General features: G+C 36.7%; 2 protein-coding genes across 16 annotated transcripts; one reads left to right on the top strand and one right to left on the bottom strand.

The window, feature by feature from the left end:
- Positions 1-5,101: 5,101 nt before the first annotated feature.
- Positions 5,102-10,617, bottom strand: LOC118043033 (transcription termination factor MTEF1, chloroplastic). Of its 10 annotated transcripts, none has more exons than XR_004686559.2 (4): positions 9,597-10,617; positions 6,365-6,409; positions 5,663-6,011; positions 5,102-5,580 (listed from the first exon to the last, which is right to left on the bottom strand). XR_004686559.2 is itself a non-coding variant. In XM_073412060.1 (2 exons), the coding sequence occupies exon 1, from the start codon at positions 10,494-10,496 to the stop codon at positions 9,615-9,617; it is 882 nt and encodes a 293-aa protein (XP_073268161.1). In that variant the 5' UTR covers positions 10,497-10,617; the 3' UTR covers positions 5,102-6,011; positions 9,597-9,614. The 10 variants fall into 10 exon arrangements, 2 of the variants coding, with proteins under 2 accessions (XP_073268161.1, XP_034906726.1); XR_004686560.2 differs by having other exon boundaries at positions 5,102-5,569; XR_004686557.2 differs by having other exon boundaries at positions 5,663-5,705.
- Positions 10,618-13,428: 2,811 nt separating this feature from the next.
- On the top strand, positions 13,429-19,406 carry LOC118043032 (agamous-like MADS-box protein AGL30). 6 transcript variants are annotated; one of them, XM_035050832.2, is made up of 12 exons: positions 13,431-13,701; positions 14,304-14,489; positions 14,879-14,938; positions 15,042-15,060; positions 15,198-15,262; positions 15,372-15,387; positions 15,492-15,553; positions 15,636-15,732; positions 16,309-16,356; positions 16,451-16,578; positions 16,918-17,296; positions 18,772-19,406. In XM_035050832.2, exons 1-12 carry the CDS (start codon positions 13,544-13,546, stop codon positions 18,781-18,783), a joined length of 1,230 nt encoding a protein of 409 aa, XP_034906723.1. In that variant the 5' UTR covers positions 13,431-13,543; the 3' UTR covers positions 18,784-19,406. The 6 variants fall into 6 exon arrangements, with proteins under 6 accessions (XP_034906722.1, XP_034906721.1, XP_034906723.1 ...); XM_035050831.2 differs by lacking the exon at positions 18,772-19,406 and having other exon boundaries at positions 13,429-13,701; positions 14,882-14,938; positions 16,918-18,764; XM_035050830.2 differs by lacking the exon at positions 18,772-19,406 and having other exon boundaries at positions 13,430-13,701; positions 16,918-18,764.
- Positions 19,407-19,871: the final 465 nt, after the last annotated feature.

Genomic DNA, 19,871 nt, shown 5'->3' with positions numbered 1-19,871 from the left:
TCAATTATATATATAAACTTGGGTGGAACAACTGATCGAGATTAGCCATGCATTGATATTCAAAATTCTGTGGAGTTATGTTACAAATGGGTAGTCACAACTTTCATGGTTTCCAAATGCCGTGTGGTTTGAAATTAATTTTGAATGGAAGGGATGCATGAGCTTCGAACGAAATAAATCTGATAAGATACTTTCAAGAGCAGATGAATACAAAAATTAAACTGTTCTTGTTATTCAACTAAATAAACTGCATGCGGGTTATGCAGGTTATCCAATTAGTTTTTTTTTATAAAAAAAACATATTTTAAGCATTGTTTATTTTTTCTTAGTAATAAAAATAATTATATGAAGATTAACCAATATAAGTCGGTTAAATTAATTATTAAAATGACTAATGTTCCAACGGTAAATCAACATCTCTTTTAGTTTTTTGGTGGTATATAATCAACATGTATATCTATACAGATATTAATTTTCTAACAGAAGAAACATGCTTATGATAAGCCTTGCAATGGTGTATGCAAGTATTGATTAAAGTACAAAACACTCGATAATCAATGTAGATGCGCGCGGGGGTGATCATGGACTTGTAATTTCAGACGAAAACAGATATATATAATTATACAAGCTATATATAATTCAAACTCAACTGATCATTGTAGATAAAAATAATGAAAAAACCAAGACAGACGTCTTCACTAAAACAATTGGGGATGTTGTTTCTAAAATCATGCACAATAGGAAGAAATGGTTTGAATGAACTGCGTCAAAATATTAGAGAGCTGGTGTGCTCGATCGTGACATGACGTGAAACTTTAGAAGAAACATGTTGTTGGTTTAGCGGACCAAGAAGCAAAAAATGTTGGAAGAAGCTGTTGGCAGCATCCTATGTTTGGATACGAATGGGAGAGAGGTTTGCTGTCGAGAAGGGGATTTGTTCCCTCAACGCCCCGAGCTCATGTGATGGAGTTGGTCATGATTGTGTTGAACATGAAAGAAAGAAACATGTGTTGAGCATAAGAATAAGGATGGCTGGCCTAATCAGATCTCCAAAATGCTTGAAATTATAAAAGAGTCGCAGAGGTGTGTGGTATAAATGCGGCATGGCCCGCCGTATAAATAGTAGGGCTTTTCCATGAGATTCTGTTGGGGATGTTCCCTTGGAACTACATGGGATGGGATGTAAGGTTGTGCCTTTGTCGCTTTTGGGTACCCCATAACCCTCAAGAACAAGACGCGATTAATCGTGGATTTCAAGGGCAAAAGCATTGCTCCTTGGAGCTCAAAACAAGGAAAAAGAAGGGGAAAATACCATGCACAGGCAATATTAAACATCATATGTTATGGCCTCCTCCTCCCCTCGCATGTTGGATATCAGGTGTGAGAGTCAGCTAACCCCTGTCCCGAGGCCTAACAGCAACTTTAAGTCGCCTTGCCCCTTACCACGTGAGATGTGGCTTTTATGCCTGGACCAGTTCTTCAGGAGCTGTTTGTGAGAGACTCGAACAAGTATATATAATCAAATCTGTGTAGATACATTCTGGGATGTATATAGATAATTTTTGATACATTAAAAAATATCAAATCAATGTATTTTCACAATAAATGCATTTTTGTAAAGAGACAATACATTACATCACACAACCAAACACAGAAGACATAAATGTTTCTAGGAGAGTTAAGAAACAATAGAAGAAGAAAATAGGCTTAGCACTAGTTCTGCTCACGGTTGAACCTATTAGCATATGCAACGACGACTTTTCCCTGCTCAAGGAATTGTTCTTGCTGGTGTGATTGTGTAATGGCTGGAAGTGTTCCTCCTTTCTCTTAGAAATTAGAGGAGGAAATATGTTTGCTTACAGATGATATTTTTGAACTACTCGTCCGTGCTCCTACATCGATGATTCTTGGTTTTGAGAAAAATTCTGCGTGAAGTCAAGAACCGAGTCCAGAGCCAGCCTAAGAATAATCATGCTCCATCTCGACGTACTGAATTACTGCACCAATCAACCGCATCAATCAATCAATCAAAATAGTCTTGTGTCTCACGTCAATCCCGACTCCACATAAATGTCATGGATTTGGTATAATTATATTGCATATGCTCTTGCCGTTAGTAATTGTTTGCTGTAAGTGGTTCGCGATCCTTTTTTACATGGATATGCGTGTCCTGAGTTAATTGCAAACTAATCTCTGTTATTTATTAAAATTACTTAATTAATCTTTGTCGTATTAAAAATAATTAGTTCGTTTTTTATTAGTATTTAATTTTATAGCGTTTTATTCTAAAAATGTGTTTTTCTCTTATCATTTTGTTTTCATTTATCTACTTCTTGTTTTTCCCAACTGTACCTGTGATATTTTTAAAATATTTGTATGACAGAGACAGTTTCCAATATTATTTTTTTAAAAAAAAAAACTGAAGTAATAAAGAGCAGGGGTTGCAGTACAAGTGACCGCAGTTAGCTATGCTGCTATAGCCCTAGCTATAAAGAAAACTGAAGTCAGCAGAGAAAAGGTTGCCGTGTGGAGAGGGTGGTTCATAGACTGAGTTACATGAATTACCCAGACAGGGCATGGACCTAAGAGACTTATTATGCCACTTATAGATATTAAAGTAAAAGGAGTTAGACTGTCATCATAATAAGGCTTAATAGTCAGTGATCAGTAGAAACGCAATTGCTGATACACAGAAACGATCAGAACCCGCAAAAGGCCTTCCAGAAAGAGATGGCTTTCTTTGAACAAAGTTCATACTTCATGTGGTAAATGAATCTGGTTTCCCCGCTCCTTTCCTCGATCTGCAAGATGTCAACTACACACAGCAAATGGATGGCATGGATGAACAGTTGAAGAGAGTGAAAAAGGAGTCCCCATTTCTCTCGCATTCATAAAAACTCTTTGACAGAAAGGGAGGGCTGAGAATGACCCACCAGTTCATCTCCTCCCTGTGTTAGAGGTCCTGACTTCGATAGTACTCGTGGGGTTACCGAGTAAAAACATGATCAGAACGCCGTTGCAGGGGAAAAAAGAAGACAAAGCAAGGCCCTTAGCCTTAGGGGCAAGCGAGGCAATTTTCGTCTTGTTTATGGGAGAGATGAAGTGTGCATGGCACGGGGGGTGAGTGACAGGTGAAAAGGAAAGTGAGAAAGGACAAAGGTGTTGATTTTCTAAGAGATTTTCTTGCATTGATTAGGGAATAGACACTGCTTTACTAACGTAGAGGAATTGTCTGTCCTGATCGTCAACTTATTTAAATAGCAATAGTTTATTGTTCCTCCCAGAACAAGTGATTGTACTGTCCACGTGCGTAGACCCCTTGATTGCTGTTACTTGTTTAACATAGCACACCCAACGCTTCATGCTCCGTTTGCAACTTCTTCTTCTTCTTCTTTTTTAATCAAATTATCACATCAAATATATATATATAAAAAAAGCATAATAATAATTCTGTTTGAAAAATATTTAGTGAAATAGAACACTTTTACCTTGTCATGCTTCTAAATAATGATATAATTAAGCTTGTAATAATAGATAATTATAAACAAACATATATGAGTTTTGTTATAACGAAATAAAAATGTACTCCAAACATGTTACATGAATGACCTGTCATGTACATTTATATACTAATGTGACAAGTCCATGTTTCCAAGAGAGATCTCAGAAAAACATATCAAAAAAGCAATTAATTTTAATCCAATCATTAAGTCGTGTGTTTAAATTTTTATAAGAATTTTTAAAGGTTATTTTTCCTATACTAGCCCTTGCATCATTATATAAGTAGTAAACTCTTTACATATAAAACATCTTATCATAGCCTTGTGATTTTGATAATTTTAAAAGATTTTTCTTATTAGTTTTAGAATTAATCAACAGGTTTCACTAGCCATTTTGAATATGTATACTAGTTGAGTTAGATAATTAAATTTTCACATTGTTTTAAAAACATGACAAGATAAAAACATGCTATTTCATGGGAAAAAAAAAAAAACAAACAATTTATTTCCATCAATTTTTTACGTTTACTGTGCTAATTGACTAATTTGTCCCCTTCAGCACACCCGTATATCATATCCTGTATTATATAAATAAAGAAAACTAATATTAATCAATAGAATGTATATTTAGAAAAATAATTTTATTATATGCTTATCTTTTTAAAGAGAAAGGTAAAAATTCTCGGCCACGCGATTTATTTCTGAGGCTGTCCTAGCTCTAATTAAGAAAGAGCTTTGACCAACGTAGTTTCATGTTGCTACGTACCAAAATTCTGACTCCCTTGATGCACCTGAGAAAATTAAATATTTACAACCAATCCAGGTAACTGGCTTCTGGCTAGATCCATTAAGACCGCCCATTGATATTAATTAGTGCCGTGAAGATCAAATGGTACGGACCTGTTTCCTTGTCTTTAGGTCACGGTCTTGTCTTTTTTACCCCCTTTTTTTTATTATTATTTTCAGTGATGATATTAAGAATTTTTTAATCTTGAAAGATAACGAATAAGAAATTAAAAAAATAAACATAAAGCTCCGCTAAGTTACACGGCGTCGTTATCTCTTATTCCTTGTGCATGGTATGAATCGTTTACCTCTCTTTACAATTATTTTAGCCATTTTTTTTAAAAAATAAATGGTTAAAGCCTAGCTGGTGATTTTATGAACACATCCAAAATCCTAAACATCAAAATGCATGACCCCACACTTCACGTATTTGGGAAGACAACACCAGTCTTGAGGCAGACACAGACAGATGTGGGAAACTCTTAAACACGATGCCTCATGTGAATTCAGGGACATTAATGAGGCAAGCTAGGAAGTCCTTCCCCAAGAAAAAGACTTCCGACAATTTTCAAGCTGAAGAATAGACCACGCTAGGATCTGCTATATCCATATCAACACATGAATATGGGCCCTTGGCCCAAGTCGGGGTGCCACCTGGTCCACCAAGGCCTGGCCTCAAGTTTGGAAGCTCGGAAGGAAAACAACATGGCGAGTGGATTAAACGAAGGTGGAAAACCTTTGTAGTTTGTACTGGAACAAAATTCAATTATTTAATTAGTTTATGCAATCAAATGAGATACGTATAGTTCCCTGTATGTTCAAACACATTCGACCATTTTTCACTGCCAGACATCCTGAAGGAATTCCAGCCCTTTGTCTAATATCTTGTTATCGTATTATGAAGAAATATATCAGAACCTACAGATGGAATTGCAAGCAGCAGCTTTCTGCCACATTGCATCCAAAGCAGTCAGTTGCATAAACACCCTTCGCGGTGCTTAATTGCAACAGTTTGGTAAGTTCACAAAGCTTCCTCCGCATGTTTATCTTTTCCACCTCTATTGACTAGGCTATGTTGGGATATAGCTTACAGGTAACCTTTTTCATCTTGGCTAACACGCATCCACTGGAACTGTATTCATAGACAGGGTATTTGCTTACTTTATGATAACTGTGCAGCTTTATCAGTCACCTGTAGTGCGATCGATGTCCCCATGCTGTCATATGCACAAGCTCCTCCCTCAACCATCTAATTACCGAGGATGGATATCAAGATTTTGAGCCTGTATTCAAACTGAATAGAGCTTCAGCAATGCTCCCAGTATTTAGGTCCCACAACATATTAACACTTGATCAGGAAGGAAGAGGAGGCCTACCATGCACAGAATGCGTTATTCTCCTTTATTTTCATCTTTGCACCTGCTCAAACATAATTGAGTAAGACTTGACAATACAAGATTCTCTTAGGATAAAAGAGAACAAGTTTTCAAGGATACCAAGAGATACGAAAACAAATTTTCGTGGATGCCAAGACGTGGTTCAATGTTACATAATAAGACGATCGACAAAGAGTTCATGTATAGTGATTGCCCAGAGAGAAATAGAAGAATAACAAGGACAGAATTTCTACAGAAAACCATGTGACTTTAAACTGCTGCAATGCAGAGGCCCCACCAACAAGGCACAGTGTCCAAGATATGCCATTCTTGGCATCCATTGAACAGCCTGTAAAGCAATTTCAAAGCACCAGATGATTATGACGGCAATCAGTTAATCTTTCTGAACCGTTAATTACTTCTTACCAACTACATGAAATGGTGCAGGAGGTCAAAACAAAGGATCTTTAGTCAAAGAAATTCAGTGTCAAATACTTATTCATGTCAAATAGCAATAATGTTTGAGCCAAATGCAGCAGCGCCATAATTCCCATTTTTCTATTCGTGATCTCTTACAGAAGGCTCAGATATTGAATAAAGAGACTAACTGGTCAGTAATAAAGATCAAGACCGTAAAAGCCAGAATTATGTAAATCCAAGAGCAATAGGGAACAGAATAGGACACTGAACGTGGTTCAATACCTTCACAGTCTTCACCAAAGCAACATAAGTTGAATAGCTGATTGTCTACAGTGAAGATGAATGGAAATTAGTAATGCAGGGATACTTGCAAAGTTCATGCAGGCTCCAGTAAGATAAGTAATTAGATTCAACAACACAATCATGCACCATGATCATAACCTTTAATCAATCTTTGGTAACACTTAATCCGTGTTTAGTGCTGCCTGGTCAGCAAGAACCCTAAAATGAGACGTTTATAACGCAGGAAAAAAACACTGTTCAGGACAAATGAAAGATCCAAAATGCAGGAATAGCAGACCATTAATGCTTCAAGTCTCTTTGAGAAATCAAGCTTGATCAGAGATACCCAAAATCCACGCCATTTACTTCAATGATGTGCACATGTCATATCGCTCGTAGTGATGAAAGAATTTATGGAGCTGAATTGATACACACTGAACTAATTTTATATATATATGAACACTTCACTGGATCAGACAATTAGAGTGTATCGGCAACTGCAGGTAATGCCATTGACAGAAGAGATAAATAAGGATAGGGGTTGACTACAAAAATGCCCCTTGCCTACTAGCTCATTCTCAATTTTACCACGTCCAATTCAGGGAATCAATTTTTCCCTTAATGTTACCAAACATTTCCAATATGACCCTTCTGTCCGATCTCTGTTAAAAATAGTTAACAGAAACATCAAATTATTAGCGCACCATGGACACGTTTCATTAGAGGGGGGGGGGAACTGCCAAAAACACCCAAAATACACATTCATCCATAGCAACTTAATACCAAACAGGTCATTTTGGGTATTCTGGCAGGTTTTGTTCCTTCCAATTTCATAAGTAAATGCGAGATGTGAGTGGCACGTGAGTAATTTGACTATTTGTTAACTGTTTTTAATAGATAGTAGATGAAAAGGTAACATTGATCCCTCTACTTTTGCATTGTGAATCAAGTGTGGATCTGCTAATTAGAGAGATAAAGAGAGATCACATTAAGGTCTCTCTAATAAACCAAATCTTTCAAACAAAAAATCAAGCAGAAAAAATTATAAGACTTTCGCATGCATCTGTGATATGAATGAGAAATCACTAATCAGTCAAGCCGATAAAATCTTTCAATCCAAAGCTGCATTCTTAGAACTACTACCAAAAAAAATTTAACAGAAATTAATAATCTAAGTAGAAGCGAAGCAGGCAGCTGAGGACATCAAGGAAACAAAAAGTGAAAAGAAAAACTTTGGGACTTCAAAAGATACTCTGTGCTCCAACTTCCATTTCATACCTCAGAAAAGGGAAGGGAGAAAGAAAGAAAAAATGACTGTATGCTTTATTCAGTGATATAAAACTCAATTTTGATGTTAGTGGGAAGCTCAGGTGGCCCTAGAAAGAGAATTCAAGTTTAAGCAGCTCAACCTTGAAGAAAAACTCATTTAACCTAATGGAGCTTGCATGAAAAAGGAACAACTGTGAAGAGAACCATGGAGCTTATTGAATTTTTAGAAGGGGCATGCAACCCCAAACAGAGGAAATGCAAGTCATTGCCTTCTATCACAAGACATGTAGATTGACAGTGCACGCATGCAATTTGTTAAGCAACATTGTTGTAGCAGAAGAAGGATTAGTCTCCATGAGGTTAGACGAGGATGTTGGGTTGTGATTGGTGATGATGGCTATGGAATTCAGGGTGAAATGCTAGTGAGGAAAATGAACACATTCAAGGACATTGATCTGTTGGGGGAGGTAGATGAGGAGTATAGGGTGCATCCAGGATTGATTTGTTGCTTCAGTTAAGGAATAGTTGAGGGGACATCGGGGAGCAGCAGAGATTAGTCATGACTCGTTAGTCAAACAGACAGAACAAAAAATCAAAAGGGCATCATTATAAGCGCGGAGACTCTCAAATTTAAGTTTGTCAGGTTACCATAGAAGTTCGGAGTATGTTGAAAGGTACAACTGAACTATAAGTTGGGAGCTTCTGGAGTTTGATATCTAGCAAAACTAAAAGAAATTATGATTGAGTTTCTGCAGGTTGTGCTCTTTCATGGCATTCATTTGTTGTCCTTTTCTCTTAGCAATATGAAAGGGCATTCTTGTATCGCTAAGAGAGGATTTGGAAAGACTTGAATTCTGAAGTTGTTATAATGGTAAAGCTAGAGTACATTTGCAGAACTTAGTATTTGCATTCTGGTATTTGCAGAACCATCTCTGTTCTCCAGCAAGTGGAACATGCTTTAAAATGTGTGTTGGAGTTTCTTGAATTTCTAAAAGCTCTAGTGTATAGCAGACAATGTGATAGCATTCCTAAAAGAAAAAAAAATGGATAGAAACACACATTTCTAGATAGGAGACAGTCAGAAAACTACAACTACCTAGGAATGCTGATGGCTATGGTATAAGCTATGGCAAACAGGCCACGTATGAATAGCAAGACAATGGTACACTTGTATTTCTTGAATGTTAGGACAAAATTGCAGGACTTTCTTACAGACTTGCCTATTCCTCACGTTGTAGTAGGCTTAAAACCACTGCTAGAAATCCTCCCAACACTAGCAAATTCAGTGGTTTTTTACACTTTTCCTTTCAGAAACAGAAATTGAGAAATAAAATTAATCCTTGGAGTCTCCCAATCTGAGAGATTTAGGGTTCATGTCACTGAGATTTATGATGTATAGGATATCAAGTGCCTTTAGAAGCTCCACAAAAGAGCACAGGTAGTGGAAAAAGATTTACACAGTAAAACATCACAAAGTGCTTGGTTTTTGTTAAAGCTTGACAATGTCGCAACACACCAAACCAATGTTAACCACAGGCTTAATTATCAACATCTTGGCTCCTTAATCTGTATGAACGACACTCACACTTGAACCGGAAAGACAATTTTCACATCCCAGCAAAGTTTATCGTGCATGGCTAAGCATAACTTCCTGCTGCACACGTCGTATTTTTATTTATTTTTAATGTTTCTCTTTTAATCTTCAAGTATAACCTATATATTAACTACGCTACAAAATGCATCAAACCTTGTAAACATAAGACAATTTTCTATGTCCTAAACACAAATTAGGATACATAATCAACATAAAATCTCAATCAAATCTATAGCAACTTAAAAATTCAGCCTTATCCAACACAAACTCAAAACATGCCCGCATGTAAAACTATCACGATATATCACAAATCCCAGATAATACTCGATCAAAATACACAGGCAAGCAAGCAAGCATGAATCAACTTACTGATTACATCCGATCAAGTTAACTCTCCTCAACCATTCTCAGCCGCATTTCAAACAATCTAGCGTTGAATTCGCCGTCATTAACCTTTAACATACTCGACAATGGCATCTTCAACCCATACTCCACCAACATTCTATGTCTAGGCTTAATCTTCCTCTCCAAACTAAACGAGAAAAATTGCGGAAACTTCTTCAATTCTCCTGGATCCCCCTTCATTTCTCTCACAAAGTATTCAAATTTAGGCTTCATGTTCCTCTCCACACTGAGAGTCAAAATCCCAGGAGCCCTCACAACCATATTTTTAACCTCGACAAACTCAAACCCCAACCCCATCAAAAACTCAATCTTACCCATCAAACTTCTCTCCACGTTATAAACAAGCAACAAAGTAGTTTGATAATTTAACTTGCGTGGACCCACAAAGCCCAACTCTTTTAGAAAAACAAGAGCAGGCCTTAATTGATCAGACACGCTGGAAACTAACAATCTGGGACAGCGATTGATTGACCTGGAGATATCAAGAAATGGGATTTCGACTTCATTTAAGAGGAAATCGAAGGTGGGGTGGAGGTGGAGGTGGGGGTCAGAGGTGAGCAGGCAAGGGTGCATGTCAAGGATGCGGCCAATGGAGGAACGGTGGAAGCCCATGGAGGAGAGGCAGTTTTCAATGGAGAGGAGAGTAGAGAGAGGAGTGGAACGGATGTTTGGGTTTAGAGTGAGAGCTTTTTGAGTGTTTATTTTAAGGTTTGTGAGGTAAGTTAGTTTTTGTCGGAAGAGAAGACCAGTGTCTTTTGATATTGTTGCTGTTATTGTCGTCTTTGCTAGGCAAAGATTTGGGAGGGTTGGGTTGTGTTTGAAGAGGGAGGAGAGGGGGTATGGTGATTGGCTGCATGTTAGCATTATGAGAGTGTCATGAAAGGAAGGAAGGAGATTGCTGTTTGCTGGTGAGAGGAGGAGGAGGAGGAGGAGGAGGAGCCTAGGCTACGAGGGCCATCATGATGATACTATCCATTCGTTCGTTCATTGGGTAGGATTTGATTTCACTTTATTTTATTGTTATAATTGGGCTTTTGTATTTCTTTGGATGTTGGATCCTTTTTGTTGTGTTATAACTTTTTTCACACGGTTTTGTTGACCTTCAAATTGGATTGTGGGTTGGCCCATTGCCCACAAATTTCAATTTGTAAGGTAAAAAAACAACAAAATAAAAGAGGTTATTTCTTATTTCTTTGGATGTTGGAATTTTAACAAGTTATACCTTAATCAGGCAAAGAATAATGAAATGGGAAAAAAAAAAAAAAAAGTGCTGGGCGTTTCAGTACATGTTACAACATTTCCTTCTAGTGTTGTCTACAATAATCAGCTAAAAAAATATATTATTTTGTATGATTAATAGCCATATCAGGAACCACCCTCCCAAGCATGGTTGTTAAAAATGCGTTTTAACTCGTAAAATCATCCGATTTTACGAGTTAAAATACAGAAAACGTGTAGAATCGGGGTTAAAACTCGAAAATCAGTAAAATCAGGTTGACTCGGTCAAACTCGCAGAAAAAACTAGTTGACTCGTTAAAAACGTTACGTTTTCCCGAGTTTATCAAAAGTTCCTGCGAAGGCTGAAAATTAGAAATGAAACAAGCCATGGTGGCAGTAAATAGTAATCTCTTTTCTTTCCCAAATTCACAAATCCCACCCGAGTGCCCGAGCAGCCGACCTCGTCTTTTTTGTCTTCGTCCCTGTCTCGCGGCTTCGTCAATGACTTCATCGTCCCTGTCTCACACGGTCACACCCTCCCTGACTCCAAAATCGCAACTTCGTCCAATCATCCCCTCTTTGTCTCACACTCCAGAGCGAGACGAAGGTACAAATTGAGAACCCAAGCTTTGTTTTTTTCTATCTAATGGTGGTGAATCGGTGATTAGAGACAAAAAAATTATGGGTTTGCTGTGAATCTATGTTCATCTTCTAGGTTTGCTGTGAATCGGTGATTACTGATTAGTCTTGGAACCGAATGCCCTGTTGATCTTGCTTGCTTTGGTAGTCTTGGAATCGATGATTAGTTCTGCTGAATGTATTTTGTGAATGTATTTTGTGATCAGTTCCCATGGAACCTGTGATTCTGCTGAATGTAATTTGCTGCAAGAAGATGCAGTTGAATGTAATGTGATTTTGTGATTTTGTGAATTATCATTTTCCCATTGATCAATTGAATCATTTTGATCAGTTCCCATCGAAGACTGCGTAGATAGATTAAGGAAGACTTATTGACGATTGATTATAATGGAACTATGAAAGACTTATCTTGTGAAAGAAACAAACTTCGAATTGATGACAGCTCAAGGAATTTAAAATGGTTGTAATAATGATTAGAAGACAAAAAAAAATGGAATGTAATAATGGTTGTAATAAACTTCAAATATTAGTTTTAGCATGGATGGTAAAAAAATGGAGGTTGCAACTTGCTTATTCTGTGAACTCTCTTATTTTCAGAATTGCTAACCAGAAAACAATTATTGGAGCAAAAGATGTTGCTTAAAATACTGTTTAAAATATTTTACTTGTGATTTTACGATTTTAGTTAAAAAAAATTTGCTTCTGATTTTACGATTTTTAGTTAAAAAATTTTACTTCCGATTTTACGATTCGAGTTTACGAGTCGAGTTTAAATTGAATGTTCCGTGTCGTGTCAAAAAAACATTTTTGACAACCTTACTCCCGAGGTTTGATCGCAGGTTCACATTGATTTGACTTGGTATGGCTTTATTTTTTTGAAGTTGTAGCGACAGATGACATATTGTCATGCCGGCCTTCATACTTAGGTTCTATACTTAGGCTTTTTTTTCTCTTTTTTATATGGGATGGATGAGCTATCGCTCATTTTTTTAAAAATAAATAATATGTCATCTACTCTCACCTAGCTTGCAGTCACCAATGGTGGCCAAAAAAATATGGGTTGATTTCTTGGGCTAAAAATCTATTTTTTTTATAACATAAAAAACTAATTTATCAAGTTATAAAAAATCCAAAAAATACTTTAAGAATACAAAATCAAACCAAAAAAAAATTATTTTTTGATTTAAATATTTTTTTCAAACAATATTAAGGTTGTTTGTTTTGTCTCGAATGAAACTTGTTGATATCAAGGTAGATTTTTTCAGTCTTTAAAATTAATGTTAATTGATAACTTTATCTCTTTTCGTTGTAATCCAGTTACTTTCTTTTTTATTTCTCAAATCCAGGGACAGTAAAATAAGGAATTGAATTTTTAAAGATTTTATGGGCTTTCAAGGTTGAAATAGAAAGTACGAGGATAATGATGAAATTTGAATCAGTCATGAAATTCTTCCATGTTTTATAATCTTTTTCCTTGTATATTAATGTGCCCTGAATTTACGTGTGTGAGGTTGCTACAAGTAAAATTTATATGAATCTTTTAGTTTTGATATAAAAGATTTGACTCTAGAAAAATTGAAAACATAAAATTTTTTTTCATATGAAAAAACGAGTACATAGATATAAGAACTAAGTTTTATTGACACGAATGTGCTGTGGCGGGGCTCGATAAACCTCCAAGGGTTATGGTGGGGTTTGACTTTGACTTTGAGAGGCTTGAAATTTAAAAGAGCTGGATTTCTGTAGTAGCCAAGACTCGCAAAATCTTCGAATAAAATGGCGCCATCTGGCAATATAAGATCAATTCCTGTCTTGCTCCGTCTGTTACAGTGACTGTTGCCTTAACTGGGCCACATGAATATTACACCTGGCATTATTGACACGGGGAGGTACGGAGACATGTGTAGAATGAGAAGTAGAGGAGTCTTCGGCTATGATGTTACGTGGGTTTTTGTTATGTTTTGTTTTGTTGGTTTGAAGCTCTCGGGGGAAACTTACTGACGATCCCGGTTCTCAAGCTTCTTCTGGTGACCGATTTTGGCGCTCACCCGATCATGTCATGCAATCCTATATGCAAGCTAGTTCAGAACCCTTTCTCCCTCTTTCTCTTCTCCTTCTCCCTCTCCTTTCTCTCTCTACTCTTCTTGGTTCCCACATTTAAAATTCCTTTCCATCATCCATTGTTTTCTCCTCGTTTGATTTGCTACTTTAGGTAACTTCTTTCTTTCTTTTCCCCAAACCCATTCTTTCTCTTTTTTTATCCCCTACCACTACTCTTTTCTTCTTCATCGGAAAGAGAGAGAGAGGGGCAGATACATAGATTCTCCTCTTTCTCTTCGCGAAAAGGAAACTGGGTAGTGTTTCATTCTTTTGTTTTTGTTTTTAGTCAATATAGTTACATGGGTTTAGTCTCTCCTGGCTTATTTATTTTAGTTTCTCTTTTTTCCATGATCCCATTTCTTTTTTTTCCCTGTCAAAATTATTGCTTTCCATCTCTGCTCCCCACTTTCTTTTCCAACAACTTTCGTTTGTCAAAATTCTTGGCTCGTCTTAATGTACTTATGGTATTGATTCTTGATTTGGTTCATTAGGTATTAGAAAGTGTTCTTGGTAAATTTGCAAACTTTTGGGGGTATGTTGATGCTAATTGATTAAAAACTAATCCTTGGTTTGAAATACGTGCTTAATGTTGGAAATTAGATGTTGAAATGAAATTATGGGTTAGTGGCGATTCTGAGAAATGTGGATTATTCTAGATAGAGTTTCGAATTATGGGCATCCTTTGACGATGAAATTTTGATGTTAAACGTGCAGGATGGGCAGGGTTAAGCTAAAGATTAAGAAATTGGAGAACACAAATGGACGCCAAGCGACCTTTGCCAAGAGGAAACATGGCATCATGAAGAAGGCTAATGAGTTATCAATACTATGTGACATAGACATCATCCTTCTCATGTTCTCACCAACTGGCAAGCCCTCGTTGTGTAAAGGAGCAAGCAGGTACTGCCATTCATGCCACGCTTCTACTGCTTTAGAGAATTAATTTGCGCGACTGAACTTTAAACTTGCCTATGAAATTTATATCCTTTTCTTGTTTTTGCATCTTTTGGGAATTTCATTACATATGCAGAAATGCAACTTGACTTGACTTCACACCATTTAACCAGTTGGGTTGTCATTATTCATTGTTTAGCTACAATAAGAAGCGGATTGAGAGTTGTGGCTTGATTGTCATATGCATGTGCAACCCCCAATATATTTTTGTTTTTTATTTGCGTGTCTGGTTTAAGAAAAAAATGTATATGAAGGTTGTGTGGCATCATAAGATGGGGTTCTCGACGACACCAACAATTTTGAATAATTTCCTTTTTTTTTTTCTTCTCTTTTAGTAGCATTGAAGAAGTAATTACGAAATTCGCTCAGTTAACACCTCAAGAGAGGGCGAAGAGGTATGGTGAAGTTTTCTTGCTTCGTTTTCTTTTAATCTCCTTGTGCCTGCATTGAATATTTACCAAATTGGAATTTATCTGCTCTATTATTTGATTGGAACAGGAAGTTAGAGAGCCTCGAAGTAAGTCCCTGGATCCTCGTTTACAGTCACTCCCCTTCTCTGTTATTAACTCTCATTCTGCTCTTTTTATCACCTTGTTTTGTTGAAGATTGTCATTCTTATTGGTTACGTAATATTTCTTTCCTTTGAGAGGATAGGCACTGAAGAAAACTTTTAAGAAGCTGGACCATGATGTTAATATACCAGAATTTCTGGGTACAAGGTATGCTCTTGTTGATGCTGACACAATTAATTTTTCATAGCTTACAAACTGGCTATGTTCTTTAAACATTATGTACTAAACTTCTTGAATCCTGTTCTTTTTGTTTCAGTTCTCAAACAATAGAGGTATGGGTAATGGTTTCTATTGTTAAATACGACATCTTAAAACTTCCTCTCATATGCTGATGGCTTGTGACACGTGTTACAAATTTTGCAATTTAATTGACCAGGACCTGACTAGCCAATCAAGACTGCTGCAGAATCAACTATCTGATGTGCATAAGAGACTGAGGTGAACACCTGCAAATCTTTTGATCTCATGTATACTTTGGTTGGTCACCAACCTGGACTAATAGTAAATTGAGTTTCTGCAGCTACTGGACCAATCCAGATAAGATCAACAGCATAGAGCATTTGGGGCAATTGGAAAATTCACTCAGGGAATCACTTAATCAGATTCGATCGCATAAGGTATGCCTATTCTTGTGGTGTTCATTTGGAGAAATTATACACACACACACACACATGCACTCTTTCTGCTTGTTATTCAACAGCTCTTATGTTTTTGATTAAATGATTATATCTCATCTTTGGTCGACTTGGACTCTATGTGATTGACTGCGGGTTCAACTAGGATCTGCATTTTAGCCTATCTATGAGAAAATCCATGACCCTAGTCCTCATTGTGATCTTATGCCTGCTGGGAAGAATTTGGAGATCAATTCCTTAACATTCCTTTTTTTTTTTTCTTAATGGATAATGAGGAGGGCAAGGAGGCTAAGATGATTTGACATCTCAGTCATTCTTAACCAAATTGGATGGTTGTGTATAGGGATAAAAAATAATAAGCAATGCTACCTCCCATTCTGAGTATTCAAGTGTTCTTTAATTAGTAGAGTGAAACAAAAGCAAGGTGCTGCAAAGTTTTGATTCAATTTAGAGGAAACACTCAGTCAGGCCTTGAAAAACAGAAACTATGAATATCTCTTGATTATCTATGGCAGTTGTATTTACATTTTAAAACTGAGAGGGTTCCCTCTTTGCCAGGAAAACTTGGGAAAACAGCATCTCATGTCACTAGAATGCCATACGCAGGTAATGAATGGCTTTTATTTGATACAGATGGTTTCCTGATGGCATTGTACTAAATCCTTGCTGGAAGTTGTTACCTAACTAATCTTGCTTGCAGTTTCAAAATGGGATGCATGTACCATTCAGAATGGGTGCAGAGCAGCAGCTCTCACCTCTTCTGTGGATACCTAATAATGACGGTCAACATATTATGTTACCAGAGGAACAAAATCTGCTTCCCCATAGGTGAGTGAACCAATTAAAGGAAACTTCTAATCCCATTGCTGAAATTGTTTTCCTATTGGAAGATCATGTCTGGGCTTGCTCTGAGTTTAGGATTAAAGCTTCATTTTGTAAAATCATATTGACAAAAGTTCGTGTATACACATGGAGAGAAAGAGGGGGAAATGGGTTCATAGTAGGGGACCAAACTAGATTTTGTGAAGTATTTTGTTTGATGTAAGATAGGACACGAATAAACACAGAACAGATGACAAATTAACAATCTACCTATCCATAGAGGAATCTATAATAGCCCCTCCTGATGTTGTGTTCTTAAATAATTGATCGAATGTCTTTTTTTAGGGATGCTGAGTGCACTGCAAGCACCTCTTTTGGGAGTTATTCTGGTTACTTTGGTGCAGGAAAACATTCTGAGCTATCTAGTTCTGGTCAAGAAAGTGGTATGAATGGTATTCTTGATGAGTTAAATGGGACTGCATCACTGAGGCTACAGTTGGCTGGACAGTACCCTTACCTGCCAGGGCCATATAATCTGAATTTACTGAACGATACAAAATTCCAACCTGCAGCAGAGATGAACATACAAAAATGCCCTGGGGATTTTAATGCTAGTGGAAGTTTTGAAGCTCCCAAACCTGACTATGACACTGGCCCTCATGGCTGGGCTTCTAATTCAGGATCATGTGCTGTTACTATGTTTGATGATCATTTGTATGCTCAGGTAAGTTTTCCCTCGGTTCTGGTTTGAATAAGTAGTTCAGTACTTTTTTTCCATACATTTTACATGGGTGGTCATCTATGAAATGATCTGAGCCTTTTTGATCGAGTTAGCAATTACTGGGTTGAGTAAACATAGATGTAGAGCTGTGGGTATATATAAACATCTTTCCATTATTATGTTTTCTATGGGAAAAATCATCTGAAATTTTGTAAGATGATGCCTGTTGGTATAATGAACGAGCACTTTTAATTTTTTAAAGTTCATTTATAACATGCAACTAAATTTGCATGAGCTAGAGTATTATTCTCTTGAATGCTTCAGTTAATCTGGAGTAGTATCTGCGTATGCAGTAGTTTGAGCATATTACTAGATAATTAATGTGGTCTTCAACTAGGCTTAAGAGAGAATGATTAAAGTCCTGGACCATTTAATAGAAGATTACAATCTGAAGGGGGTTTTTAATTCATTAGAATCATTGCTGCTTCTTTTGCATATTAGAGTTTTAATAATACAGCCATGTCTTTTGTCAAAGTAAGAGGGAGTGAATGCTTCTAAGTACATAACTATTTGAGTGATGTTTAGCCTGTCTGTTGCCTAGTTCAATTTAGGATTTGAAAGCCCTTTTCTGTTCTGTAGCTATTCTATCTATGATGATGGTGTTTTAGGGATCCAGGCGTTGGATTTCTGTTCTTGATGATGTATTGCAACTTCGGTAGCTCATTTGAATATTATTATACTACTTTCGAGCTCTATATTTTCCAGGAAAATACCACATCAACATTACAGAAGCCTTGAATTGAGAGCTAATTTTGTTTAATTAAGATTGTATTTTGTATTCATGGTGGAGATGTTTATCTCGGTAATAAGAGTGGATGTTATTGGAAATTCAATTGTTTCATGAATATTGTTATTGTTGTTGCCTGTTGCACCAGTAACATATACCTTGGTTAAAATTAAGTTGCATCACTAGAACGGACTTCGGATAGATTAAGTTCCCTATTAGTGTGAAAAATTATTGAATCTATATTGGAGTTGCCAAACAGCTATGGTCAAAATATTAGTTGCTCCAGATCAGAGAGGCATTGCTTGTTTGTATGAACTGCTCTTGCACTACCTTTCAGTTAGCAGTGCAGACTGTAGAATCTGTAGCTAAAAGGTGGTAGGAGAGGAATCTATTGGAAAACCGCAACATGAATGTCATAATTCTTTGTACACCACTATTCGTTAGAGTGCTTGGTCTTGGAGTTGATACTGATTGCAAAATTTTGATTCTCTTATTCTTCTCGGGTTTCTGTTATGATTTCATAAGAACCACTGATTTAGTCTTTTCAATTATTGTGAGATACCCTTTTAGAGCAGAGACTGTAGATTATAAGGTCCTCTTTGAATCACCTATATCATACTGTTTTATCTTCTTGTTGTATATTGTTATTGTCCAACATACTGCAAAATTGAAACCCGTTTGTTTTTTGCAGCAACCACACTGAGATTGAGTTTTACTTACTGTTCAGCTGGTGATCAGTTGCTGGAGAGCTTGGCCAGGTTTGTGAAATTACCTGTCCTCCAGGTGACACTGTTGGATTTACAGTATAGGTTTTAAGCTCTGCAATGGCGAAGAGAAGCCAGAGAAATACATATATCTATACAGCTCGACACCAGCATAGGAATTCACTGATGTTGCTAACTCGTTAGAAAGAGTGGTGCTGATTCCATCAAGTGAGACACCATTTACAATCTTCTGTATACAAGCTGTAGGTTTTTCTGAAGTTACTATACTTCCCCGGCCTAAACTCTGGTGACAGGGTCACGGAGGCTGGCAGGCTACAGCCCTCCATCCTGCGTTAGGGTGCCCTGGGCTGTGTATTAAAACCAGTACAGCACAGGTTGTCTTTTTTTATTTTTTATTTTTCCAAGGAAAGCAATGCTTGCAATTTAAAACCACTTCTGTGAATCGAGTTCTGTAAGCAGATTGATACCGATTTTCATTCGTAAATATTTTGATACTGATTTTCCTGAAAAATCTTATGGTGCTCACAGCATCCTGTTATTTAGACTCATACGGGGAAAAAAGAGAGGATATAATAAATACTGACGTTTCATTTGTTTATCAGTAAGGTCTTGTTCATCTCCGTTAGTTATGCTATTGTAAACGTCAATTTCCCTTTAAAATAAAGATAGTTTCTTAATTAATTTCTTGAAAAAAATTTCATGCAAAACATTTGAAAATTTTCTGTATGATTTTATTTTGAAAGCAAATTCACCTTCAAATAAATATAAAAAATATTAGTAAACTCGAAATTTGGTTAAAAAATTAAAATTAAAATCCAATTTCACCTGATATTTCTGGAGAAATAATTATCAATTAGCTTCCCAGATAAAATTTTCGAGTTATTATACTACCAAAGATTTTCTTTAATCATGACAAACATTTAACAATCGTCGGGCGGTGGTGGTAATGGGGTGGAACGTGCAGCTCATTTTCAACGGTGCGGTGGTTTACTCCTCTCTCTTTTTCTCACTACTACGTACTTACGCCTCACCTTTCAAAATTTAATCATCACCTAGTTTGTATTTA

The sequence above is a fragment of the Populus alba genome, chromosome 10 (assembly GCF_005239225.2).
Source record: "Populus alba chromosome 10, ASM523922v2, whole genome shotgun sequence".
Lineage (NCBI taxonomy): Eukaryota > Viridiplantae > Streptophyta > Magnoliopsida > Malpighiales > Salicaceae > Populus > Populus alba.
This window is presented reverse-complemented; position numbering and strand designations above follow the sequence as displayed.

Excerpts from the sequence above, each read along its gene's own strand:
- LOC118043033 (XM_073412060.1), bottom strand. The coding sequence starts at position 10,496 with ATGCTAACATGCAGCCAATCACCATACCCCCTCTCCTCCCTCTTCAAA.
- LOC118043032 (XM_035050830.2), top strand. The coding sequence starts at position 13,544 with ATGTCATGCAATCCTATATGCAAGCTAGTTCAGAACCCTTTCTCCCTC. Across the intron at positions 13,702-14,303 it reads CGTTTGATTTGCTACTTTAG|GATGGGCAGGGTTAAGCTAA; the intron begins GTAACTTCTTTC and ends TTAAACGTGCAG. Across the intron at positions 15,554-15,635 it reads GATGTGCATAAGAGACTGAG|CTACTGGACCAATCCAGATA; the intron begins GTGAACACCTGC and ends GAGTTTCTGCAG.